General features: G+C 36.3%; 1 protein-coding gene and 1 pseudogene across 1 annotated transcript in view; one reads left to right on the top strand and one right to left on the bottom strand.

Annotated features, from left to right (window-relative positions):
* The window catches only part of ABCB7 (ATP binding cassette subfamily B member 7), a 162,739-nt gene extending 142,942 nt beyond the window's left edge, over positions 1–19,797 (top strand). The window contains exon 16 of the mRNA XM_007097500.3: positions 17,205–19,797. Coding sequence (XP_007097562.1) covers positions 17,205–17,420 — 216 coding nt within the window. The 3' untranslated portion in view covers positions 17,421–19,797. The remainder of the gene's footprint in view (positions 1–17,204) is intronic.
* A 3,457-nt stretch (positions 19,798–23,254) lies between these two features.
* LOC102949424 lies at positions 23,255–24,420 on the bottom strand (annotated as a pseudogene).
* Between the last annotated feature and the right edge of the window lie 611 nt (positions 24,421–25,031).

Below are 25,031 nucleotides of genomic sequence, written 5' to 3'. Positions count from 1 at the left end.
CACCAAGGCATCCCAAGGAATTCTTTGACTGGAAAGAAAAGGCCATAATTAGGAGTAAGAAAATTATGAAAGGAAAAAAGTTCACAGGTAAATGCAAACATAATAAAAGTAGTATATTAATCACTTATAAAACCAGTGTGGAGATTAAAGTACAAAAACAGTAAAATCAATGTATCTATAAAAATTAAGTCAAGAGATTCACAAAAGAATGTAAAGTATGACATATATATAAAACGTGGGGCAAGTAAAATTTTAGTACTTTTAAAATGACTTCAAAGTTAACTGATCATCAACATAATATAGACTCTATATGCATAAAATATATATGAACCTAAGGGTAACCACAAATCAAAAACCTGTGGTAGATACACAAAAAGTAAAGAGAAAGTAATTAAAGCATGATACTGAAGAAAGCCATCAAATCACAAGGGAAGAGAGAAAGTAAACATGGAAAAACAAGAGAAAAACTATAAAAACAAACCATAAAACAAGTTACAAAATGGCAATAATTACATACCTATTATTAATTACTTAGAATGTAAATGGACTAAATGCTCCAATCAAAAGACATAAGATTACTGAATGGATAAAAAATACATGCCCCATCTAAATGCTACCTACAGGAGACTCAGGTCAGACCTAAAGACACATGGAGGTTGAAAGTTTGGAAAAACATTCACTTTGTAAATGGAAGTGAAATGAAAGCCAGGAGAGCAATACTCGACAACACAGGCAATTGGACAGCAATATTGGACAACACAGGCATTGAAACAAAGATTGTAATAGGAGAGAAGAAGGCCACTACATAATGATAAAAGGTAAAAATCCAACAAGAAGATATAACAGTTGTAAATATTTATGCACCCAAAATGGGAGCACCCAAAAACATAAAGCATGTGTTAACAGGCATAAAGGAAGAAATTAATACAATAATAATAATTGAATTTAACACCCCACTTAACATTAATGGATATTTCATCCAGACAGAAAATTAAGGAAACAGTGACTTTGGATGACACATTGGACAAGATGAAACTAACATCATATATATTCATAACATTCCATCAAAAAATAGATTATTTTCAAGTGCATCTAGGACATTCTCCAGAATAGATCACTTGTTAGGGCACAAAACAAGTATCTATGAATTTAAGAAGATAAAACCACATCAAGCATCTTTTCCAAAAAAAAAAAAAAAAAAAAAAAAAAAGATATGAAACCAAAAAAATCAATTGCAAGAAAAATACGAAAAAAAACACAAAGCTAAGCAACATGCTACTAACCAACCAATAGTTCAACAGAAGAAGAAAAAATAAAAAAATACATGGAGACAAATGAAAATAAAAACATAATAGCTCATATTCTTTGGGATGAGCAAAGAACAGCAAAACTGTTCTGAGGTAAGATTATACCACTATAGGCCTGTCTCAAGAAAGAATAAAAATCTCAAATAAATAACCTAACCTTACACTTAATGGAGCTAGAAATAAAGGAACAAAGGCCAAAGCCAGTAGATGGAAAGAAATAGTAAAGATTAGAGCAAAAGTAAATGAAATAGAGGTTTAAAGAAATAAAAGAGGGGCGCCTGGGTGGCTCAGTTGGTTAAGTGACCGACTTCGGCTCAGGTCATGATCTCACAGGCTGTGGGTTTGAGCCCCACATCGGGCTCTGTGCTGACAGCTCAGAACCTGGAACTTGCTTCGGATTTTGTGTCTCCCTCTTCCTCTGCCCTCTCCCACTCATGCTCTGTCTCTGTCTCTCTCAAAAATAAATAAACATTAAAAAATTTTTTTAAAGAAAGAAATAAAAGAATAGATCAGAAAAACCAGGAGCTGGTTATTTGAAAAAAAATCAACAAAATTGATAAATCTTTAGCCAGACTTATCAGAAAAGAGTGAGAGGGAGAAAGGACTCAAGATCAGAAATGAAGGAGAAGAAATAACAACTGACACCACTGAAATACAAAAGATTATACGAGAATACTATGAAAAACTGTGTGCCAACAATTTGGACAACTAGAAGACAGGGATAAATTATAGAAATATAAAGCTTTTCAAAACTGAATCAGGACATAATAGAGAATTTGAACAGACCAATTACTAGCAATGATACTGAAACCATAATTTAAAAGTTTGCAACAAAGAAAAGTTGAGGACCACATGGCTTCACAGGTAAATTTTTTTTTAGCCATTTTATTTTATTTTATTTTTTATATAAAATTTATTGTCAAATTGGTTTCCATACAACATCCAGTGTTCATCCCAACAGGTGCCCTCCTCAATGCCCATCACCCACTTTCCCCTCCCTCCCACCCCCCATTAACCCTCAGTTCTCAGTATTTAAGAGTCTCTTATGGTTTGCCTTCTTCCCTCTCTGTAACTTTTTTCCCCCTTCCCCTCTCCCCTGGTCTTCTGTTGAGTTTCTCAGGACCCACGTGTCAGTGAAAACATGGTATCTGTCTTTCTCTGCCTGATTTATCTCACTTAGCATAACACTCTCCATTTCCATCCACGTTGCTACAAATGGCCAGATTTCATTCTTTCTCATTGTCGAGTACTATTCCATTGTATATATAAACCACATCTTCTTTATCCATTCGTCAGTTGATGGACATTTAAGCTCTTTCCATAATTTGTCTATTGTTGAAAGTGCTGCTATAAACATTGGGGTACAAGTGCCCCTATGCATCAGCACTCCTGTATCCCTTGGGCAAATTCCTAGCAGTGCTATTGCTGGGTCATAGGGTAGTTCTATTTTTAAATTTTTGAGGATCCTCCACAATGTTTTCCAGAGCAGCTACACCAGTTTGCATTCCCACCAACAGTGCAAGAGGGTTCCCGTTTTTCCACATTCTCACCAGCATCTATAGTCTCCTGATTTGTTCGTTTTAGCCACTCTGACAGGTGTGAGGTGGAATCTCAGTGTGGTTTTGATTTGTATTTCCCTGATGAGGAGTGACGTTGAGCATCTTTTCATGTGCCTGTTGGCCATCCGGATGTCTTCTTTAGAGAAGTGTCTCTTCATGTTTTCTGCCCATTTCTTCACTGGATTATTTGTTTTTCAGGTGTGGAGTTTGGTGAGTTCTTTATGGGTTTTGGATACTAGCCCTTTGTCTGATACGTCATTTGCAAATATCTTTTCCCATTCCGTTGGTTGCCTTTTAGTTTTGTTGATTGTTTCCTTTGTAGTACAGAAGCTTTTCATCTTGATGAGGTCCCAGTAGTTCATTTTTGCTTTTAATTCCCTTGCCTTTAGAGATGTGTTGAGTAAGAAATTGCTGCAGCTGAGGTCAAAGAGGTTGTTTCCTGCTTTCTTCTCTAGGGTTTTGATGGTTTCCTGTCTCACATTCAGGTCCTTCATCCATTTTGATTTTATTTTTTGAATGGTGTAAGAAAGTGGTATAGTTTCATTGTTCTGCATGTTGCTGTCCAGTTCTCCCAGCACCATTTGTTAAAGAGACTGTCTTTTTTCCATTGGATACTCTTTCCTGCTTTGTCAAAGATTAGTTGGTCTTACATTTGTGGGTTCAGTTCTGGGGTCTCTGTTCTATTCCATTGGCCTGTGGTCTGTTTTTGTGCCAGTACCATACTGTCTTCAGACTGCAACTTTTTAGTAGAGTCCAAAGTCTCTGATTGTGATGCCTCCAGTTTTGGTTTTCTTCTTCAATATTACTTTGGCTGTTCGGGGTCTTTCGTGGTTCCATACTAATTTTAGTATTGTTTGTTCTAGCTTTGAGAAGAATGCTGGTGCAATTTTGATTGGGATTGCATTGAATGTGTAAAGATCAGAGCAGAAATAAACAATATAAAATAAAAAAACCCCAGTAGAACAGATCAATGAAACCAAGAGTTGGTTTTATGAAAAAAATAAACAAAATTGATAAACCTCTAGCCGGGCTTCTCAAAAAGAAGAGAAAGGACGCAAATGGATAAAATCATGAATGAAAATTGAATTATTACAACCAATCCCTCAGAAATACAAGCAATTATCAGGAATACTATGAAACATTATATGCCAACAAAATGGACAACCTGGAAGAAATGGACAAATTCCTAAACACCCACACACTTCCAAAACTCAAACGGGAAGAAATAGAAAATTTGAACAGATCCATAAGTAGTGAAGAACTTGAATCAGTTATCAAAATCTACCAAAAATAAGAGTCCTGGACCAGATGACTTCCCTGGGGAATTCTACCAGACATTTAAAACAGACATAATACCTGTCCTTCTCAAGCTGTTCCAACAAATAGAAAGGGAAGGAAAACTTCCAGACTCATTCTATGAAGCCAGCAGTACTTAGATTCCCAAACCAGACAGAGACCCAGCAAAAGAAGAGAACTACAGGCCAATAGCCCTGATGAATATGGATTCAAAAATTCTCAATAAGATACTAGCAAATCGAATTCAACTGCATATAATAAGAATTATTCACCATGATCAAGTAGGATTCATTCCTGGGCTGCAGGGCTGGTTGAATATTTGCAAATCAGTCAGTGTGATACATCACATTAATAAAAGAAAAGATAAGAACCATATGATCCTGTCAATCGATGCAGAAAAAGCTTTTGACAAAATACAGCTTTCTTAATAAAAACCCTTGAGAAAGTCAGGATAGAAGGAACATACTTAAACGTCATTAAAGCCATTTATAAAAAGCCCACAGCTAATATCATCCTCAGTGGGGAAGAACTGAGAGCTTTCCCCCTGAGATCAGGAAGATTACAGGAATATGAACTCTCACCACTGTTGTTTAATATAGTGTTGGAAGTGCTAGCATCAGCAATCAGATAACAAAAGGAAATCAAAGGCATTAAAATTGGCAAAGATGACATCAAACTTTCACTTTTCGCAGATGACATGATACTACTCTGCATGGAAAACCTGACAGACTCCACCAAAAGTCTGCTAGAACTGATACATGAATTCAGCAAAGTTGCAGGGTCCAAAATCAATGTACGGAAATCGGTTGCATTTTTATACACCAATAATGAAGCAACAGAAAGAGAAATAAAGAATCTGATCCCATTCACAATTGCACCAAGAGTCATAAAATACCAAGGAATGGTATCAAGATACCAAGAAATGGAAAAACATTCCGTGCTCATGGATTGGAAGAATAAATACTGTTAAAATGTCAATACTACCCAAAGCAGTCTACAAAACAGACTCTTAAATACAGAGAACAAACTGGTGGTTGTCATAAGGGTGGTGTGGGAAGGATGGGTGAAATAGATAAAGGGAAATAAGAGTACACTTAACTTGATTAGCACTAAGAAATGTATAGATTGTTGAATCATTATATTTTAAACCTTAAACTAATATAACATATCTTAATTGTAGTTCAGTAAAAAATAGTATGTGAAGAACATTGGAAATGATCACAAACACAAACAAGTTAAATATTGTTTCTAAAGAAATATAAATATTTATTTTTCAGAATAAAATTGAATTTAAATGAAACTGAATCCCAATAGGACTCCCATTTTTACTGCCTTTTGATAGGAAAACAAACTCATTTTTTTCTAGGAAGAAATAAACTATTAATCACTCTTCATTTTAGTATTAAAAGTAAAATTATATCAGGAAAGCATTAAAGCCTCATGATAGAATAAGGTTTTAAAGGGTGTATATATAAAATAATTTATCTGCATTCACTTTTGCTCTGTACAGAATCATTGCCCATTATCGTCTTTGTATTTTTTATTTTTCTAATATCTGCACATACCCTTGATGTCTAAAATAAAATTACCATAAAGTAAAGTCATTTGCAAACATGATTGTTTTTATTTTTTTTTTTCCTCATGGGGAAAAGTAAGAAAAAGGACAGACTGCTTTATCTCTTCTGAGGGAATTACTGTAAGAATGTACTATCTAAATGTTTTGATCAAATCAGAATACCACTATAATGATTGGTAGGTTTCAAAAATTGTGATAGTTTTCCTTTTTCTCCTCTTTGTAAGGATATATTTTCTGACCCCCTAATACTTGGTTATATCTAACATTGTTCAGTTTTTCACCTCCCATTCAGCCTTTTCTATGATTATGTTTCCCTTATAATAAGTAAACCTTCAGTTCATTATCATTTTGAATGCCTGAATACTGGATGTTGAGAGAGAAAGAGCATTCTCATGTACTTTCTATATTGAGTTATTGAGAGAGAATTTTTCACACCACTAAAATTTCTTATAGGTTATACATTTCTGTGGTGTGTGTGTATATATATCATGTATATTTGTGTGTATATGTATATATATATATACACACACACACACACACACACACATATATATATATGTATATTTTTATGTTACCTGTGTACTTGAGCATCCCTAGGTCATAAGTGCTTACATTCATTATAAAATAATTTTTTTCACTATGATGATATACTGTAATGCCTTAGGTGTGAAATGTTGTAAATATACTTCATTATTCAATTGATGTTCAAAAGAGGACACTTGTGATGAGCACTAGATGTTGTATGTAAGTGATGAATCACTAAATTCTACACCTGAAACTAACATTATACTGTGTTAACCAACTGGAATTTAAATAAAAACTTTAATTTTTTTTTTACATTTTTACTTATTTTTGAGAGACAGAGAGACAGAGCACACGTGGGGGAGGGGCAGAGAGAGACTGAGACGCAGAATCTGAAACAGGCTCCATGCTCTGAGCTGTCAGCACAGAGCCCGATGCAGGGCTCAAACCCACAAACCGTGCGATCATGACCTGAGCCAAAGTCAGACACTCAACCAACTGAGCCACCCAGGCGCCCCTTAAATAAAAACTTTAAAAATAATTAAAATTAAAAAAAAATTATAGTCTGAAATAAAATCTGTTTATGTTTTTTTGCTGAACTTTCCATTGTATGTAGACATGCAGATAATCTTTTTTTTATAAATATAAAATGCTAAAGGTACTTGAGCAGGCTTGTGCTCTCTTGTGTCATGGCATGAAGTTGACGGTATCTATAGTTATATCACAACATTGCCACTTGAAGTTTGGATTATAATTGGAACTAATTTATTAGTGATTATAGCAGATATATGTAAAATATCTTTATAATTTGATATTCTATATTTGCTTGATTATGAAGATCAGAGACTTTCATTTTCTAGTGAAACTTATGTGACCTCATGTGTTATGTCAGCAGTATCTTGTAGTATTATTGTTGCCTCTACATAAGAAATAGATTTCCCAAGGCCCTTCCTTACCCCCACAGGCTGGTAATTACCCCTTCCCAGCCTTGGCAAGAGGCTGTAGATTTACTTGTCAGGAAATTGAGTCAGACAGGCTGTAAATACAGAACTGTAAAACACATGAACAAACATGGAGATTAACTGGAAAACAAAACACACCAATGAAGACCACAGATCCTCTTCTGTGACTGGCTCCAAGAATCTTGCTAGCCATTTTTTTATTTCTACTATCGCCACTCCTTCCTTCATCAGGAGATAACTGGAGAATTCTTCTTTACAGAAACAAAAGTAGCCCCAGAAAAAAAAAAAAAAAAGATACTTGTATTTAGAGACTGCAGCAAAATGACCAGGTATCCATTTGATCACCTTCAGTGAAACTCCACAGTGGAAAAATCCCATTCCCATGCATTTAGAGTTTCCAGTCAGCTTTCTAATGCTCCATTGTTAAGTGTCAATGGATAATAAAGACCTCTAAAACAAGCAGGAAAAAAGAGCTCACCAAACTCCACACCCAAAAAACAAATAATCCAGTGAAGAAATGGGCAGAAAACATGAAGAGACACTTCTCTAAAGAAGACATCCGGGGGCGCCTGGGTGGCGCAGTTGGTTAAGTGTCTGACTTCAGCCAGGTCACGATCTCGGGGTCCGTGAGTTCGAGCCCCGCGTCAGGCTCTGGGCTGATGGCTCGGAGCCTGGAGCCTGTTTCCGATTCTGTGTCTCCCTCTCTCTCTGCCCCTCCCCCGTTCATGCTCTGTCTCTCTCTGTCCCAAAAATAAATAAAAAACGTTGAAAAAAAAATTAAAAAAAAAAAAAGAAGACATCCGGATGGCTAACAGGCACATGAAAAGATGCTCAACATCGCTCTTCATCAGGGAAATATAAATCAAAACCACACTCAGATATCACCTCACGCCAGTCAGAGTGGCCAAAATGAACAAATCAGGAGACTAAGATGCTGGAGAGGATGTGGAAAAACAGAAACCCTCTTGCACTGTTGGTGGGAATGCAGACTGGTGCAGCCACTCTGGAAAACAGTGTGGAGGTTCCTCAAAAAATTAAAAATAGACCTACCCTATGAGCCAGCAATAGCACTGCTAGGAATTTACCCAAGGGATACAGGAGTGCTGATGCATAGGGGCACTTGTACCCCAATGTTTATAGCAGCACTCTCAACAATAGCCAAATTATGAAAAGAGCCTAAATGTCCGTCAACTGATGAATGGATAAAGAAACTGTGGTTTATATACACAATGGAGTACTATGTGGCAATGAGAAAGAATGAAATACGGCCCTTTGTAGCAATGTGGACGGAACTGGAGACTGTGATGCTAAGTGAAATAAGCCATACAGAGAAAGAGAGATACCATATGTTTTCACTCTTATGTGGATCCTGAGAAACTTAACAGGAACCCATTGGGGAGGGGAAGGAAAAAAAAAAGGTTAGAGTGGGAGAGAGCCAAAGCATAAGAGACTTTTAAAAACTGAGAACAAACTGAGGGCTGAAGGGGGGGGTGGGGTGGGAGGGAGGGAAGGGTGGGTGATGGGTATTGAAGAGGGCACCTTTTGGGATGAGCACTGGGTGTTGTATGGAAACCAATTTGACAATAAATTTCACATATTAAAAAAAATAAAAAGAATTCAGTAGAAAATGTAGACAATGCACAGAACATAAGACAACTTAAAAATATTAATATCACAGGTCATGGAAAATAAAGCATTTCTAAAATAGGGGCAAATGCTATTAAGAAAAGTAAAGTGAGCCTTATATGGTGTGAGTTCCACATATGTTGTTAAATGAAAGAACAATGGAAAATCTATGCTGCCATTTGCAAGAAGGATGGGAAAAAAAGGAACAAAGAAACTCAGGGTGTTCTTAACATCTTAATCGACTTCATTTTACCTGTCCTCTTATCCACTTCCCCTTTGGCAACTACCAGTTTGTTCTTTAATTAAGAGGTAGAGACTTCCAGTTATAAAATAAATAAGTCACAGAAATGAAAAGTACAGCATAAGTAATACAGTCAATAATATTATAAAATGCCTTGTGGTAACAAATGGTGACCACATTTACCATGGCCAGCATTGAGTAGTGTATACAATTATCAAATTACTGTGTCATACACATGAAAGTAATATGACATTGTATGCCAATTATATTATAAAAACTTGCAAAAATACGGGGCTCCTATGTGGCTCATCTGGTTAAACATCCGACTCTTGATTTCAGCTGAGGTCATGATCTCAAATTCCTGAGCTCGAGCTCTGCATTAGGCTCCATGCCATGGACCCTTCTTAAGATTCTGTTTCCCTCTCCCTCTGCCCCTCTACCACTCATCCTCTCAGATAGATAGATAGATAGATAGATAGATAGATAGATAGATACAAATCGCAAAAAAAAGAATATCCTAAATTGCTCTGAAAAAAATTTAATATCTAATGATTCATAATCTTTTGAGTGGCTTAGAGGTATGGTCATGGATATTATTATTATAAGAAGGCTATTCAGAAGTGTTTAATAGTCTGATTAATATAAAATATACTAAAGCCTTTATTTTTTGTGTTTCAATGCCAAATAAACTCTTGGCAAAAAAAAAAAAAAAAAACCTCTCAGGCAACATAAACTGAAACCAAAGAAATTGACTACTTACAGAGTGGGGAGAGAAAGGGGTAAAAAGAGATAGGAAATGGAACGTGACTCTCCTGATTATACTTTTTTATATATATTTTTTGTAGTTCGAGTTTTGATTTAAATTCCACATAGTTAACATACAGTGTAATATTAGTTTCAGGAGTAGAATTTAGTAATTCATCATTTGCATACAAGGTATGCTCACCACAGGTGCTCTCCTTAATACCTATCACCCATTTAACCCAAACCCTCGCCCATATCCCCTCCAGCATCTCTGTTCTCTTTAGTTAAGTCTGTTTTATGGTTTGCCTCTCTTTTTTCCCCTATATTCATCTGTTTTGTTTCTTACATTCCACATGTGAGTGAAATCATAAGGTATACGTCTTTCTGACTTATTTTGCTTAGCATAATACTTTCTAAATCCATCTGTATCATAGCACATGGCAAGGTTTTATTTGTTTTGATGGCTGAGTAATACTGGTGTGTGTTTGTGTATACATATATACCACATCTTCTTTATCCATTCATCAGTCAATGGACATTGGGGTTCTTTCCATATTTTGCCTATTGTTGATAATGCTGCTATAAACACCAGGGTGCATGTATCCCTTTGAACCAGTATTTTTGTATATTTTGGATACAAACCTAGTAGTGCAATTGCTGGGTCATAGGATATATCTATTTTTAACTTTTTAAGCAACCTCCATACTGTTTTCTATAGCAGCTACACCAATTTGCATTCCCACCAACAGTGTAAGAGTGTACCCCTTTCTCCACATCCTTGTCAACACCAGTTGTTTTAGCCATTCTGACAGGTGTGAGGTGATACCTCATTATAGGTTTGATTTTTATTTCCCTGATGGGGTTGAGCATCTTTTCATGTTTCTGTAGGCCATCTATACGTCTTTGGAGAAAAGTCTCTTCATGTCTTTTTTGCCCATTTTTTAATTGGATTATTTGTTTTTTGGTTGTTAAGTTTGATAAGTTCTTTATACATTTTGGATACTAACCCCTTCTCAGATATGTCATTTGAAAATATCTTCTCCAATTCCAAAGGTTGCCTTTTATATTGTTTCCTTTACTGTGCAAAAGCCTTTTATCTTGGTGAGGCCCCAATAGTTTACTTTTGGGTTTTTTTTCCCCTTGCCTCAGGAGACATACCTAGTAAGGTGTTGCTATGGCTGATGTCAAAGAGGTTAACTGTCTGTGTTCTCCTCTGGGATTTTGATGGTTTCCTGTCTCACATTTAGGTCTTTCATCCACTTTGAATTTATTTTTGTGTATGCTGTAACAAAGTGGACCATTTTCATTCTTCATGTTGCTGTCCAATTTTCCCAGCATCTTTGTTGAAGAGACTGTCCTTTTTCCATTGGATATTTCCTGTTTTGTCAAAGGTGGTTGACCTTACAGTTGCCGGTCCATTTCTGGGTTTTCTATTGTGTTCCATTGATCTATGTGTCTGGTTTTGGGCCAGTAACATCCTGTTCTGATCACTGCTGTTTTGTAATATAACTTGACGTTCAAAATTTTGATGCCTCCAACATTGTTTTTCTTTTTCAAGGTTGCTTTGGCTATTTGGGATATTTTATGTTTCCATACAGATTTTAGGTTTCTTGTTTTAGCTCTGTGAAAAATGGTGCTGATATTTTGATAGGGACTAAATTAAATGTGTAGATTGCTTTGGGTAGTATAGACATTTTAATAGTATTTGTCCTTTCAGTCCTTGAGCATGGAATGTCTTTCCATTTGTTGGTGTCATCTTTAATTTCTTTCATCAGTGTTTTACAGTTTTCAGGGTATAGATCTTTTGCTTCTTTGGTTAGATTTATTCCTATGTATCCTATGGGTTTTGGTGCCATTGTAAATTGGATTGATATCCTTGATTTCTTTTCTCTGCTACTTCATTATTGGTGTGTAGAAATGCAACAGATTCCTGTACCTTGATTTTTTATCCTATGACTTGACTGAATTGGTGTATCAGTTTTAGCAATTTTTTGGTGGAGTCTTTTGTGTTTTCTGCAAGTATCATGTCATCTGAAAACAGTGAAAGTTTGACTTGTTCCTTGTCATGTTGGATGCACTTTATTTCCTTTTCTTGTCTGTTTGCTAAGACTAGGACTTCCAAGTATTATGTTAAATAACATTGGTGTCGACATCCCCATCTTGTTCCTGAATATAGAAGGGAAGCTCTCAGTTGTTCCCCATTGAAGATGACATTAGCTGTGGGGTTTTTGTGTATGGCCTTTTTGATGTTGAGGTATGTTCCCTCTATCCCTCCTTTGTTGAGGGTTTTTATCAAGAATGAATGCTGTACTTTGTCAAATGTTTTTTCTATAGCTGTTGAGAGGATCATATGGTTCTTATCATTTATTTTATTAATGTGGTGTATTAAATTGACTGATTTGGGAATACTGAGCCATGCTTGCACCCAGGAATAAATCCCACATGATTATGGTGATTCTTTTAATGTGCCAGTGAATTCAATTTGCTAGTATTTTGTTGAGGATTTTGGCATCCATGTTCATCAGGGATATTGGCCTATAGTTCTCTTTTTTAGTTGAGACTTTGGTTTTAGAATCAGTATAATTCTGGCCTCATAGAATGAATTTGGAAGTTTTCCTTCTATTTCTACTTTTTGGAATAGTTTACGAAGAATAAGTATGAACTCTTGTTTAAAGGTTTGGTAGATTTCCCCTGTGAAACCATCTGACCATGGACTTTAGTCTGTTGGGGTATTTTGATTACTGATACAATTTCTTTGCTGGTTATTAGTCTGTGCAAGTTTTCTGTTTGTTCCTGTTTCAGTTTTGATAGTTTATATGTTTCTAGGAACTTACCCATTTCTTCCAGACTGCCCAATTTGTTGCCATAAAATTTTTCATAACATTATCTTATAATTGTATTTCTGTGGTGTTCGTTGTGATTTCTTCTCCCTCACTTGTGATTTTATTCACTTGGGTCCTTTCATTTTCCTTTTTCATACATCTGGCTTGGGGGGGGGGCGGTTATCAATTTTATTTTTTTCAAAGAACTATCTCCTGGTTTCATTGATCTGATCTGCTGGTTTTTTGTTTCTATATTATTTATTTCTGCTCTAATCACTATTATTTCCCTTCTTCTGCTGGCTTTATGCTTCATTTGTTGTTCTTTTTCTACCTCCTTTAGACACTGTAAGATAGGGTTAAGATTTTTCTTGTTTCTTTGGGCACCTGGGTGGCTCATTCAGTTGAACATCAGACCCGACTACAGCTCCAGTCATGATCTCATGGTTCATGAGTTTGAGCCCAACATCAGGCTCTGTGCTGACAGCTTGGAGCCTGGAGCCTGCTTCAGAATCTGTGTCTCCCTCTCTCTCTGCCCCTCCCCTACTCACACTGTGTCTCTGTCTGTCTGTCTCTCCCTCTCTCAAAAATAAACAAACATTAAAAAAGATTTTTCTTGTTTCTTGATGTGGACCTGTATTGCTATATACTCCCTCTTATGACTGCTTTTGCTGCATCACAAAGATTTTGGACTGCCGTGTTTCCATGTATATTTTTTATTTCTTCTTTTATTTCCTGGTTGACCCATTCATTGTTTAGTAGCATGTTGTTTTGCCTCCATGTATTTGTGGTTTTTGCAAATTTTTTCTTGTGGTTGACTTCAGCTTTTGTAATGTTGTGGTCAGAAAATACCCATAGTATGATGTGAATCCTTTTGTACTTGTTGAGGACTGATTTGTAACCTAGTATCTAATCTGTTCTGGAGAATGTCCCATGTGTACGTGAAATGACTGTGTATTCTGCTGCTTTAGGTTAAAATGTTTTGAATATATGTTAAGTCCACCTGGTCCAGTGTGTCATTCAAAGCCATTTTTTCCTTGTTGATTTTCTGCTTAGATGATCTGTCCATTGTTGTAAGTGGGGTGTTAAAGTCCCCTACTGTTATTTTATTATTATCCATGAGTTAGTTTGTGTTTGTTATTGTTTTATGTGTTTGGTTGCCTCTAAGTTGGGGGCATAAATATTTACAATTGTTAGATCTTCTTGTTGGATAGACACCTTTACTATCTTCATCTTCTTACTATCTTCATCTCTTCTTACAGTCTTTGGTTAAAAAAATCTAGTTTGTCTGATACAATTATTGCTACTCCAGCTTTCGTTTTTTAAATTTTTTTAATGTTTATTTTTAAGAGAGAGAGAGTACGAGCAGGGGAGGGACAGAGAGAGAGCGAGACAAAAAATCCAAATCAGGGTCCATGTTCTGAGCTCTCAGCACAGACCCCAATGCAGGGCTTAAACTCACAAACTGTGAGATCATGACCTCAGCTGAAGTCTGACACTTAACCAGCTGAGCCACCCAGGAGCCCCTGGCTTTGTTTTGACATCCATTTGCATGATAAATGTTTTTCCATTCCCCTCACTTTCAGTCTGCAGATTTTAGTTCTAAATGATTCTCTTGCAGGCAGCATATAGAGGGGGCTTGGTTTTTTTTATCCCTTCTAATACCCTTGTCTTTTGATCGGAGCATTTAGTCCATTTTTATTCAAAGTAATTATTGATTTGAATTCATTGATAGATATGAATTATTGATATTAACTTTTTGTTGTTTCTGGAGATTTTTTCTTTTATAGCCTTTGCCACTTTGGGTCTTTCTTTCCCACTCAAGGAGTCTCCTTTAATATTTCTTCCAGGGCTGGTTTAGTGGTCACACACTCCCTTAGTATTTGTTTGGGAAACTCTTTATCTCTCCTTCTTTTCTGAATGATAGCGTTGCTGGATAGGGTATTCTTGATTGCCTATTTTTCTCATTCAGCATGTTGAATATATCATGCCACTCCCTCTTTGCTTGCAGTTTCTGTGGAGAGATCTGCTGCTAACCTTATTTGTCTTCCCTTGTAAGTTAAGGACTTCTTTTTTCTTGCTGCTTTTAGGATTTTTTCCTTATATTTTGGAAGTTTAAGTACAGTATGTATTGTGGTTTGCCTGCTTTTGTTGATTTTGATGGAGTTCTCTGTGCCTCCTGGATTTGGAAGTCTGTTCTCCAGACTAGGGAAGTTTTCAGCTATAATTTCCTCAAATAAGTCTTCTGCCTCCTTTTCTCTCTTCTTCTTCTGGGACTCCTATGATGTGAATGTTATTACATTTCAAGGAGTCACCGAGTTCCATAAGTCTACTTTTATGATCCAAGATTTTTCTTTCCCTCTTTTGATCAGGTTCCTTATTTTCCATAATTCTATCTTCTGTATCATGTATTCATTCCAATGCTTCTTCCATCTTTGTGGTGATTGCATCAAGTCAGTTTCAAATCTTGATTATTATATTTTTCATTTTGGCCTGATTGGTTTTAAGCTCTTTTATCTCTGCCCTAAGGAACTCCCTGGTGTCTTCTGTGTTGTCTGCTGGCTCCTTGTCCCTAGAGAGGCAATACCACCTCTCTCAGATGGCTCCAAGAAAGGGGAGTATCTCAAGAGATCTTCAGATCATGCCATTTGCCCCCAGGTTACCTGCCTGCCTTCTTTACAAGAGCACTGCCACATCCTCAGAGCTCTATACCAGCCACACCAAGGACCTCTAAAACTTCAGTCTTTGAGCCCCACTGGTTGAAAAACCTCACCAAAGTCAGCCCCTCTCATTTTCCCAGTCAGTGCCTTTGAGGAAGTATTTTCCTTGTGTGATCCCCTGTGCACTCCTCTCTCGACTCCACTCCACAGCACTTGAAACTCATTTCTCCAACAAACCACATCTCCACACCTCCTACCTTCTACGGTGTGGGCTTCTCTCTCCCTCTGGTTGTACATTTTGTTTTGTCAATCCTCAGATCAATTTCTTAGATATTCAGAATGATTTGATAGTTATCTAGCTATGTTTGAGGGACAAGGCAAGCCTATTGTCCTCCTACTACACTGCCATCTTAACTCCTTTTTTACATTATTTTTACTTTTGAACCATGGTAATGTTTTTATATACTTAAAATATTGAAACTCAACAAGGATTGGGAAATATAGGAAGTAATTACAAGCAGAAAAAAGTGAAACTAACTGCATAACAAATTCATAACATAAATATGCAAAGGAAAAACAATCCAAATAACTGTTGGACACATCATTTTGATTATTTAACCTCAGTGGAACATAAGACAAAAATAACTCAAAATTTGAACCTAATAATAAGTGTTATTGATATTGGTATAGGAGTAGCCATTTTGAAACTATTTTGTGTATATTTTAAGACTGAGCTTGTGAGTAAATATATTGATGTTGTTAGAAAACAGTGGTCTTACTTGGGAGAAGAGTACAAATAGGGAATGGGAGAAAAGGAGCACCCTTGTAATGTTATACTGGAGCAGAATTATCAGCATGAATTCAAGATGATGATAAAATTCCTAACTGTTCAGTGAAAAGGCCTAGAAAATAGGGGTGCCAGAGTGGTGCAGTTGTTTGAACATATGACTCTTGATTTCAGCTCAGGTCATGATCCCAAGGTCATGGGATTGAACGCCACATCAGGTTCTACGTGTATGTAATCCATGGGGAGTTTTGTACCAGTGAAGTGGTCCACATATACCAAGGTTGAGAACTACATTCTTCATAATCCTAGGGAATTAAATAGCTGAACAAAACAGTTCTTTTTTAAACTGCCTAGCTAGCAATAAAAGAGCCTTAAATTAAACACTCAGATGTGGGAACAAATTTTAGTTATTTTGCTTAAGGGTGTATTTGTAAAGGTCCTATAACCAGGAGTACCAGTAAAAGTGACAAAATTCCTTTTGTCTCCCAGCATGTTTAACAGTAGCTGTCAAGAGACTAATTGTAGATAAGAGTTTGGAATCTATACCAAATCTGTGCAATGTTAAGTTTAATATCCATTGTTCACAAAAATAGCTACTGGAAGAAGTAAGCTTTTCTTGGAGAAATCTTTTTTATTTTAAAGTACACACAAGTATTTCAAGATACTGTTTTTAAGTCCCTGTAATAAATAACAGTGCTTTTGATTAAATATTTACCAATTATAATTGCCTTTAAATTTTTTTCACCTTCCTTTTCTTCCCTTCAAAATGAAAAATGGAACATTAGAATTTTATTTTGTTTTTTATTATCTGTATTTTTTAATATGAAATTGTCAAATTGGTTTAGAATTTTATTTCTTTTGAGTGAAGTGATTTACAATACATAGGATTTCATAGCTTTTTGTTTGTTTTCTGGGCTAATAGCTTAACAGTGAAGAAAGCATTCGTACCTCATTTTTTCTACTTGTACTATGGATGAGGAATTGGGAGAGGTATTTTAACGAATACTAATCCTTAAAAATCCTTAGTTAGAAAGTACTGTGTATTTTCAGTTATTATGCTAGTTATATGACCTTTTTCTATGTTTCTCTTGCTTTTGGTTTTTAGGGTAAGATAGCTGAACGTGGTACCCACCATGGTTTGCTTGCTAACCCTGGCAGTATCTATTCAGAAATGTGGCACACACAGAGCAGTCGTGTACAGAACCATGATAACCCCAAATGGGATGCAAAGGAAGAAAATATGTCCAAAGAGGAGGAAAGGAAGAAACTACAAGAAGAAATTGTCAACAGTGTAAAAGGCTGTGGAAACTGTTCCTGCTAAGGTGCATGAGACATTTTTTTGACACATTTGCACTGAAGCAGAATTGTTTTGTTAAAAAAAATCCTACATTCCCATTTTCTATAATTGTTCGTTTAGATAAGATTTATTTGAAAAGGAATTTGAGTTTTACATCTTTCACAGTCTGTTTAATGTGACATCTATATTTATTCCAAGATTATTTCCTTGTTACTGCCTTAGTTGTACCCAAAACATAGTTTTTGTTACTATTTGACTTTACCCCATTTCCATTTTTGCGGCCTAATAGCCATTTGATACCCATAACCAGATGAATTATATTGGCTTCCAAATTTTTGTAGTTTTTTAAATCTCCTTTATGCTGATAATTTAGATGGAAATTATCCATTTCTTAAACAACAAAAGAGGGTAGTTTCTCTGCCTCCCTCCCCACTGAAATACTACAATTATAGAAAGGGTGTTTTTAAAAGTATTTGCCACTGTATCTTTTGGAAGAAAAACCTTCCTTAATTCTCATGTATGTATGTAGAATGTTCTTCATCATTAACTGGCATTCCTAGTCATGGGAATTTTATTTTTTCATCCAAATGAGGCATTGATTTTGTTTTGAACCAAAATTTATGCCATTCTCTTTAAATACTTAAAACCCTGATGTAATTTGACAGTTGTCATCCTGGGAATATCTAAAAAGCTTAGGAAGTTAATTCCCTTTTTTATTTCTATCTTAACTATAGTGCTTTTGCTGTCTAAAGTTATACAAACAAACTAAATGGAATGTATGCATGCACATATGTGTGTGTGTGTGTGTGTGTGTGCACATGCTCACACATGTAGATAAAGCAACAACCACTTAAAAATTATTAATGACCTTTAGGTAAGTAGGAGAAGATTTATGTATATGTACTCTAGGTGATCAGGACTTGAATCTGTGTTGACAGTTCAGAATTTATTACAAGATTTTTCCCTTCCTTTTTCAGTAATGTAATAAGTTCCTTTAAGTGTGACATAACAAGGAAGAACCCAAACAAAATAATCAAGTTTTACCTGCTAGAAGTAATGAATAAAATGTTGGTAAATATTCACTTAGAAGCTCCTCTGTTTTCCAATTTGAATAGCTTCTTTTATTTTTGAAGAAGCTATTATCTGTTCATATGATTAGAGGTGTCTCTAGACCATTGGATCATGTGGTCATTAACCAGTATTTTCAGCTAATGAAAACTTGAATTACCTGAAAAACACAGTTATTGTAAGGGCCATTAAATAAATCTTAAATATTTTTCTCTTAACTTCATCATATTAAGATGGTTCTATACAGTGAAATAATAGACAAAATGAAAGAAAACCTTCCTAGGATGATTCACTAAGAAACATCAAGAAAAGGGGCATTTATTATAGCATAATAATTTTACATTACAATATTGTATATTCATAATTTTACATTACAATACATATTCACATAAGACGTTATAAAGTATAAATTTTTAAATCAGTGTTGAAACTATTTTTTAATGGATTGAAATGAATAATCTACAGTTTTAGAATATGGGCTCTGAAAATGGAGTAAGATGATAGGGTTTTATTATATTCCTTTTTTTTAAAGATTATATATTTTCTTCCTAAGGGAATCCCAGCTTACAACAATTAAGTTGAAACTAGGGAAATTTGGGAATCATAGAAAGGGAATCATAGAAATCATTTGAGCCAAATGCCTTCCTGAAGGTTTTTAACATAGAAATATCTTGGTGAGCAGATAAGCTGATTTGGAAATTATTGAACAGTTCATGTCTAAGGGTCAGCTGTGAGAACCAGAAAGAGGCCTTGGCATTTGGACAAACTCAAAGTATGCATTTACGTTTCCTCTACAGGGATCTGCATCTATAATACACCTTAAGATAAATATTTTGCCTTTTCCCTTTAGCTGTTGACAATGATTGGTTGGCACAGATGGTTAGTTTAAAAATAAGTTTTGCTTTAAGGGCAAGATACTTAAAGATTTATGATTACTTGGTTCTGGCTCACTTTGTCCATATTGCCATCTTGCTCTCATTCTTCCTAATTGCTGGATGTGTCCATGAGTGGCAACTTTTGCCAATATATATTCATAATTTATATATACCTTGTAGCTTTATCATAGGATATTCTGTCTTGGATTAGTAGTTGAAAGGTTTGAAATATATTTGCATTGGCAGTTTTCTTATATAAAGTCCTTTCTCCCCCTGCTTTGAGTATATATTTTGAATATAAACTATACTAAATGACAATATTAAGTCAAATAAACAGGTTAAAACTGATTAGTAAGACAAAACTACTCAGAAAGAGAGACTCTTTATCACAGTTTTATTGTTATAACAATTTGTGCAGATAATTATTACTAAATAAACTATGTGTTTGTGACTAGAAATGGGTGGCCCAGTGAAGCATCTCTTTTCTGTGGTGCATAGGGAGAACTGATATTTTGTCATTCACATATTCGAAATAAGTATGGATAATTAATAGACACTCTTGGGAGTATGGCCTTAGAGCCTTATGCAGAAGGTGAAAACTTGGACTTGTCTCAGAGAGAAAGTAATTGCAGAATTCATAATATGGGTAAAATGGTATTAAATTGTAGTGCTTTCACTTAGCATTAAGCTGTCATATTTTTGATGACCAATCAGTGAAAGGCAACTTTCCGTTGCCCCAAGTTTTTCAGTTCTAATGGTTAGAAAGGAAACCTTTGGGGTGAAGAAATTTCTTGACTGTAAAGCATGCATTAAGGTAACATTTTGATTAAAGTTGGAAATGAAGTGCTTGTTTTAATTAAAAACAAGCAGGAACAGTTTTGGTTTAAAAAAAGCAGTGGATTATTTTATTATTTCCTGTTCTCACACAGCTACAGAAGAATTTTTTTTCACTAATTACTTTCTATTCCATTTCACCTTCATAAAATCATAGGATTTTAGAGTTGGAAGGAATGTAGAGGTCTTTAATACAATTTCCTTTTTCTACAAATGAGGAAACTGAATTTCAAGTGAAGTCACTCAGCTTGCTAGAGGCCAAGTTGGAATGAAAATCCTGGCTCTTGACACCTCTCCATTTCTCTTTTTGCTGGACCACATTTCCACTCAGAAGTTAAGTTTAAAACTATATTGAAGGGTGAGATTTCCAGAATGGTGAAGTAAGGAGCTCAGTAGACCCTCTCTCCAGAAAAACAATTTAACTATTTGGAATTATTTTTGAAAAAACAATCATTTAAAGTTTCCAGAAAATGTCCAAAGGGCATATAGCAATTAGAAAAATACTGATTCAAGAAAACCTATTAAATATCAGTAGGAACAGCAAGAGTGTGTGGCATTTGGAGAATTACCTGCATATCCTCTACCATACCAGGTCTATGTTACAGAAGCTCTACCTTGGGTGCTCTATTCTCGGCAGCTACGGTGAAGATCTTGGGAGGAGGTAGGGATCCTCCCCCCAGCTCCCACTCTGGGGCTGTGGTTTCAACCTGGCATGAGTAGCTGCCTGTATTTCTTATCCCCTCAACCCTGTGTAGCAGAAATTTATTCCACACAGGCACAGCCAAAAGGACTGGTGATCCCTTCCACCACCAAGCCTTCCATTCTTTGAGTGGAAGCACTATTCTGTGTGCAGGCTGAGAATACTAAGGCCCTGATTTTTTCCACCCTAGCTTACTCAAAGTTTGGGTGTTCCACTCAAGGAGGAAAAAAACCCAGAAAACCAGGGACTTCCACCATGCCCCAGTGCCCACTCATAAAGTGGTGGTTTTACTCTAGGCCCCTTACCCCCAGCTTCAGTTCAGTGGTGCACAGCTTCTTTCTAAGTGGAAGGTATACAGTGAGGACAAAGAATTCCACCACTCTGCCTGAGGGAATTGGCTTCATTTGAAACGGCATGGAGAACTCTGTCCCTAAGGACATTGTCAAAAACGAGATTTTGGTGGAGAGCAATTAGGAGGAGCTGGTGCAAGCAAAGCAGCAGAGCAGCCAGAATTTTAATAAAGGGAAACCAAGAGGAAACCAAAAAGAGCCCTCCTGGGAGCACAGTCAACTCAAGATTGAAAAGGCTGTATGCATGTGCTGGGCTACACCTACTCAGAACAATTAGAGCAGAACATGGGGCAGACTTAAAAGCATTTCTTAATACATGCAGACCCATCACACAGAGTAAAAGCTTTGCTGGCACAGGGAACTTGACCAGACACTGAACAATAAATTGCTCTGATCTAGAAGTGACTATTAGGAACACAAAAATTGCTCTGATCTAGAGGTGACTATTAGGAACACAGCCTTAAAAGTAAAATACACATCCTTGGCAATCTGGAAGACTATGTATTTGTGTAAAACTGTGCTCTCCAGAACAGAGCAGGAACCTCCCAGCTACTAGTCCCTGGTTGAATGTGGATCAAAAGAAAACCCTCTGACATATAGCAGCCTCCAACCACATGCATGTCCAAGAGTAAAAATCTTGCCAGCAAGTGCATTATGCCCACCCAGACACAACCCTTAGGTAGCTAGACTAAAAGAAATAACATCAGTCTGCACACTGTGGAGCAAATAAACAACCAAGCAAATACCAATCCCCCAGAGGAGGAGGATCATTATCCAGGTTGTTATAAGATACTATTGTAAAATGTCTACTTTATAACAAAAAACTATAATAAATGCAAAGAAACAGGAAAGCATCACCCATACACAAGAAAAGCAGGCAATAAATAATACCTTAAGGAGTACAGATGGTGGATGTTGCACACAAAGCCTTATCAGTAAAGAAATAGACATTATTTTAAAAGAGCCAAATAGAAATTCTGGAGTTGAGAAGTAAAGTAACTGAAAAGAAATTTATTAGAGGAGCTCAATAGTATGTCTGAGCTGGCTGAAAAAAGAATCTGCAAACTTGGATCAATAAGAGATTATGTAATCTGAAGAACAGAGATTAAAAATAATGAAAAATATTTTCGAGAAATGTAGGACACCATTAAGAATACCAACATATTCATAATGTAAGCAGAGGAGAGGAAAGGAGAAAAAACATTCAAAGAGATGGATGGAAACATCTAAATTTGATGAAAAACATTACACGCCAAAAAAGATCAACAAACACCAATTAGGATGTTCAAAGCTAAAGATAAGGAGAAAATTGTAAAATCAGTAAGAGAAAAATGACTCCTTACATGCAAGGAAACCACAGTATGATTAACAGGTAAAGTTTCATAAGGAACACTGAAAGCTGGAAGACAGAAGGATTTACATATTCAAATTTCTGAAATTTAAAAACTATCATCCAAAACTATCATTCAAAAGTCAAGTGAAATAAAGATGTTATAAATATTTATTTATTTATTTATTTATTTATTTATTTATTTAATTTTTCAATATATGAAATTTATTGTCAAATTGGTTTCCATACAACACCCAGTGCTCATCCCAAAAGGTGCCCTCCTCAATACCCATCACCCACCCTCCCCTCCCTCCCACCCCCCATCAACCCTCAGTTTGTTCTCAGTTTTTAAGAGTCTCTTATGCTTTGGCTCTCTTCCACTCAAACCTCTAAGATGTTATAAATTAAAAAAAAAATCATTGCTGGTAAATATGTATTACCCAAAAATACAAAGGAAATTCAGGCAAAAAGCAGGTGACACCAGACAGTAATCCAAATACACACACACACACACACACACACACACCACCACCACCACCACCACCACCACCATCACCACCAATAAAGTCACTCATTGTAGATATTAATAAAAGACGGTATAATTGCATGTTTTTTTCTTTCTTTTAGGAGAATTTACTTTTTTCCCCACTGGAAAATAATGTTTATTGAGATCCCACCAGCTGTACAATCTGCTCCTGACATTAAGCTCCTTCTTCCTTTGCAGTTCAGTCTTTCTTAAGTGGTCCTATAAATGCTTTCTTCTCCACAGTCTGGAATTAGCCATGGCCAAACTTGGTGATGGTAACAATGAACTTAAGATCAGTCTTCTCCAGGGCCCACCATTTGGTCTGCACCAGCAAGGACTTGCAGAAAGTAAGCACTTGCTTCTTGGTTCCCACCACACAGCATGACAAAGTCTCTGGTCACTTCACCATATAGTGGACAAAGCTACTCAGAGGGTTGATGCTCTTGTCAGAGAGATCATAATCAGTGGAAGCATTGTTCTTAATCATTTTGCCATCCTTGATGAGGTAGCCCTGGCCAATCTTGTAGATCTTTTTGTTGATCTCAGTGTGGTGATGATGATAGCCTTTCTACCTAGCCCGTGCCACAGAGAAGGCCACTCAGGCAAGATGCCATGCCCAATACAGCCAACCTTGTGCAGCCCCTGGTGGGTCTTGCAGGGTAGCTTCTTGATGTGCCAGCAGCTGGTGACCTCTTTGTAACCTTTCCCTTGGTGATACCAATGACATCTATTATATCATCCTATCCAAAAACTTGGTTCACAGGCAGCTGCTGCTCAGCTTCTCAGCTACCGTACCTCCCTTCACCTGGATCTCCATGAGGTGGACCTTCTTCTGGCATAGAGGCAATCTGGCATGTGGTGATGACACAGATGAGCTGGTGGTACTTCTTCATGCTGTTGAAGTCCTGCTCTAGCTGCTTCTTGCCATCATCATCCTGCCACTTCTTGCAGTTTTTAGTGAAGGCCTTAGAATTATGCCAGTTTTTATAGAAGTGCCTTCTGCACACCTAATGGATGTGCTCAGCAAAGATGGTCTTAAAAGTGTGGAGGCATTGAGAGGTTTCCTCATAGACCATGATGCCCACAACCACCATGGGTGGTGTCTCCACAATGGTCACAGCCTCCATAACTTCCTTGTTCACCTTGGATCATGGCCTGTTGACATCCCGCACAATGTGAGTCTGGCCAGCCTTGTAGCCCAGTAAGGCTGTGAGGGGGACAGGCTTGGAAGAGCCATCCTTGGGAAAATTCTTCACCTTCCCATAGTGCCAGCTACTGCATTTCTAGGACACAAAACCCAGGGACCCATGCTTTGGGAGTGGAGAATTTCCTGTGAGACATTCTGCCACCTAATGCTGCCGGTAGAGCAAGAGAATTTTAGAACTTCACTTAAGTTGACTTAGAAAACAACCACATGAATCAATGTGTATTCTTTTGTTGGGGGTGGAAACAAAGCTCTCTGGGAATAATGAAAATAATTCTTTGAAATGAAACCATATGATACCTAGAATCCCCAAGAACAAATGAAGAGAGCCAGAAATAGTATATAAGATGATTAACATAAACTATGAATATAAACCTTCCCTCTTAGATGTTTTGAAAGATATAAGATCATATAAACTAATAGTTTTAACTATGTATTGTTGAGTTTGACATATATAAAAATGTATATGCATATAAATGTAATGTATAAATGTAATAGGTATAACAATAATAGTACAAAAGGTGGGATGGAAAGGAGCTATATAGGAGTAAAGGTTATATATTTCACTGGAACTAATCAGTGTAAATATGAAGTAAATTTTGATAAGCCTTAGAAAAACCACTAAGAAAGTAGCTTTAATATACTTAAAACATTGTAGAAATCAAAATGTTACACTGGAACATATCCACTTAATATAAAAGAAGACAATAAAGTAGGAATAGAAAAAAAGACCTGAGTCATATAGAAA

Source organism: Panthera tigris, chromosome X, assembly GCF_018350195.1.
Source record: "Panthera tigris isolate Pti1 chromosome X, P.tigris_Pti1_mat1.1, whole genome shotgun sequence".
Lineage (NCBI taxonomy): Eukaryota > Metazoa > Chordata > Mammalia > Carnivora > Felidae > Panthera > Panthera tigris.
The sequence above is the reverse complement of the archived record's forward strand: the minus strand, read 5'-3'. Positions and strand labels throughout refer to the sequence as shown.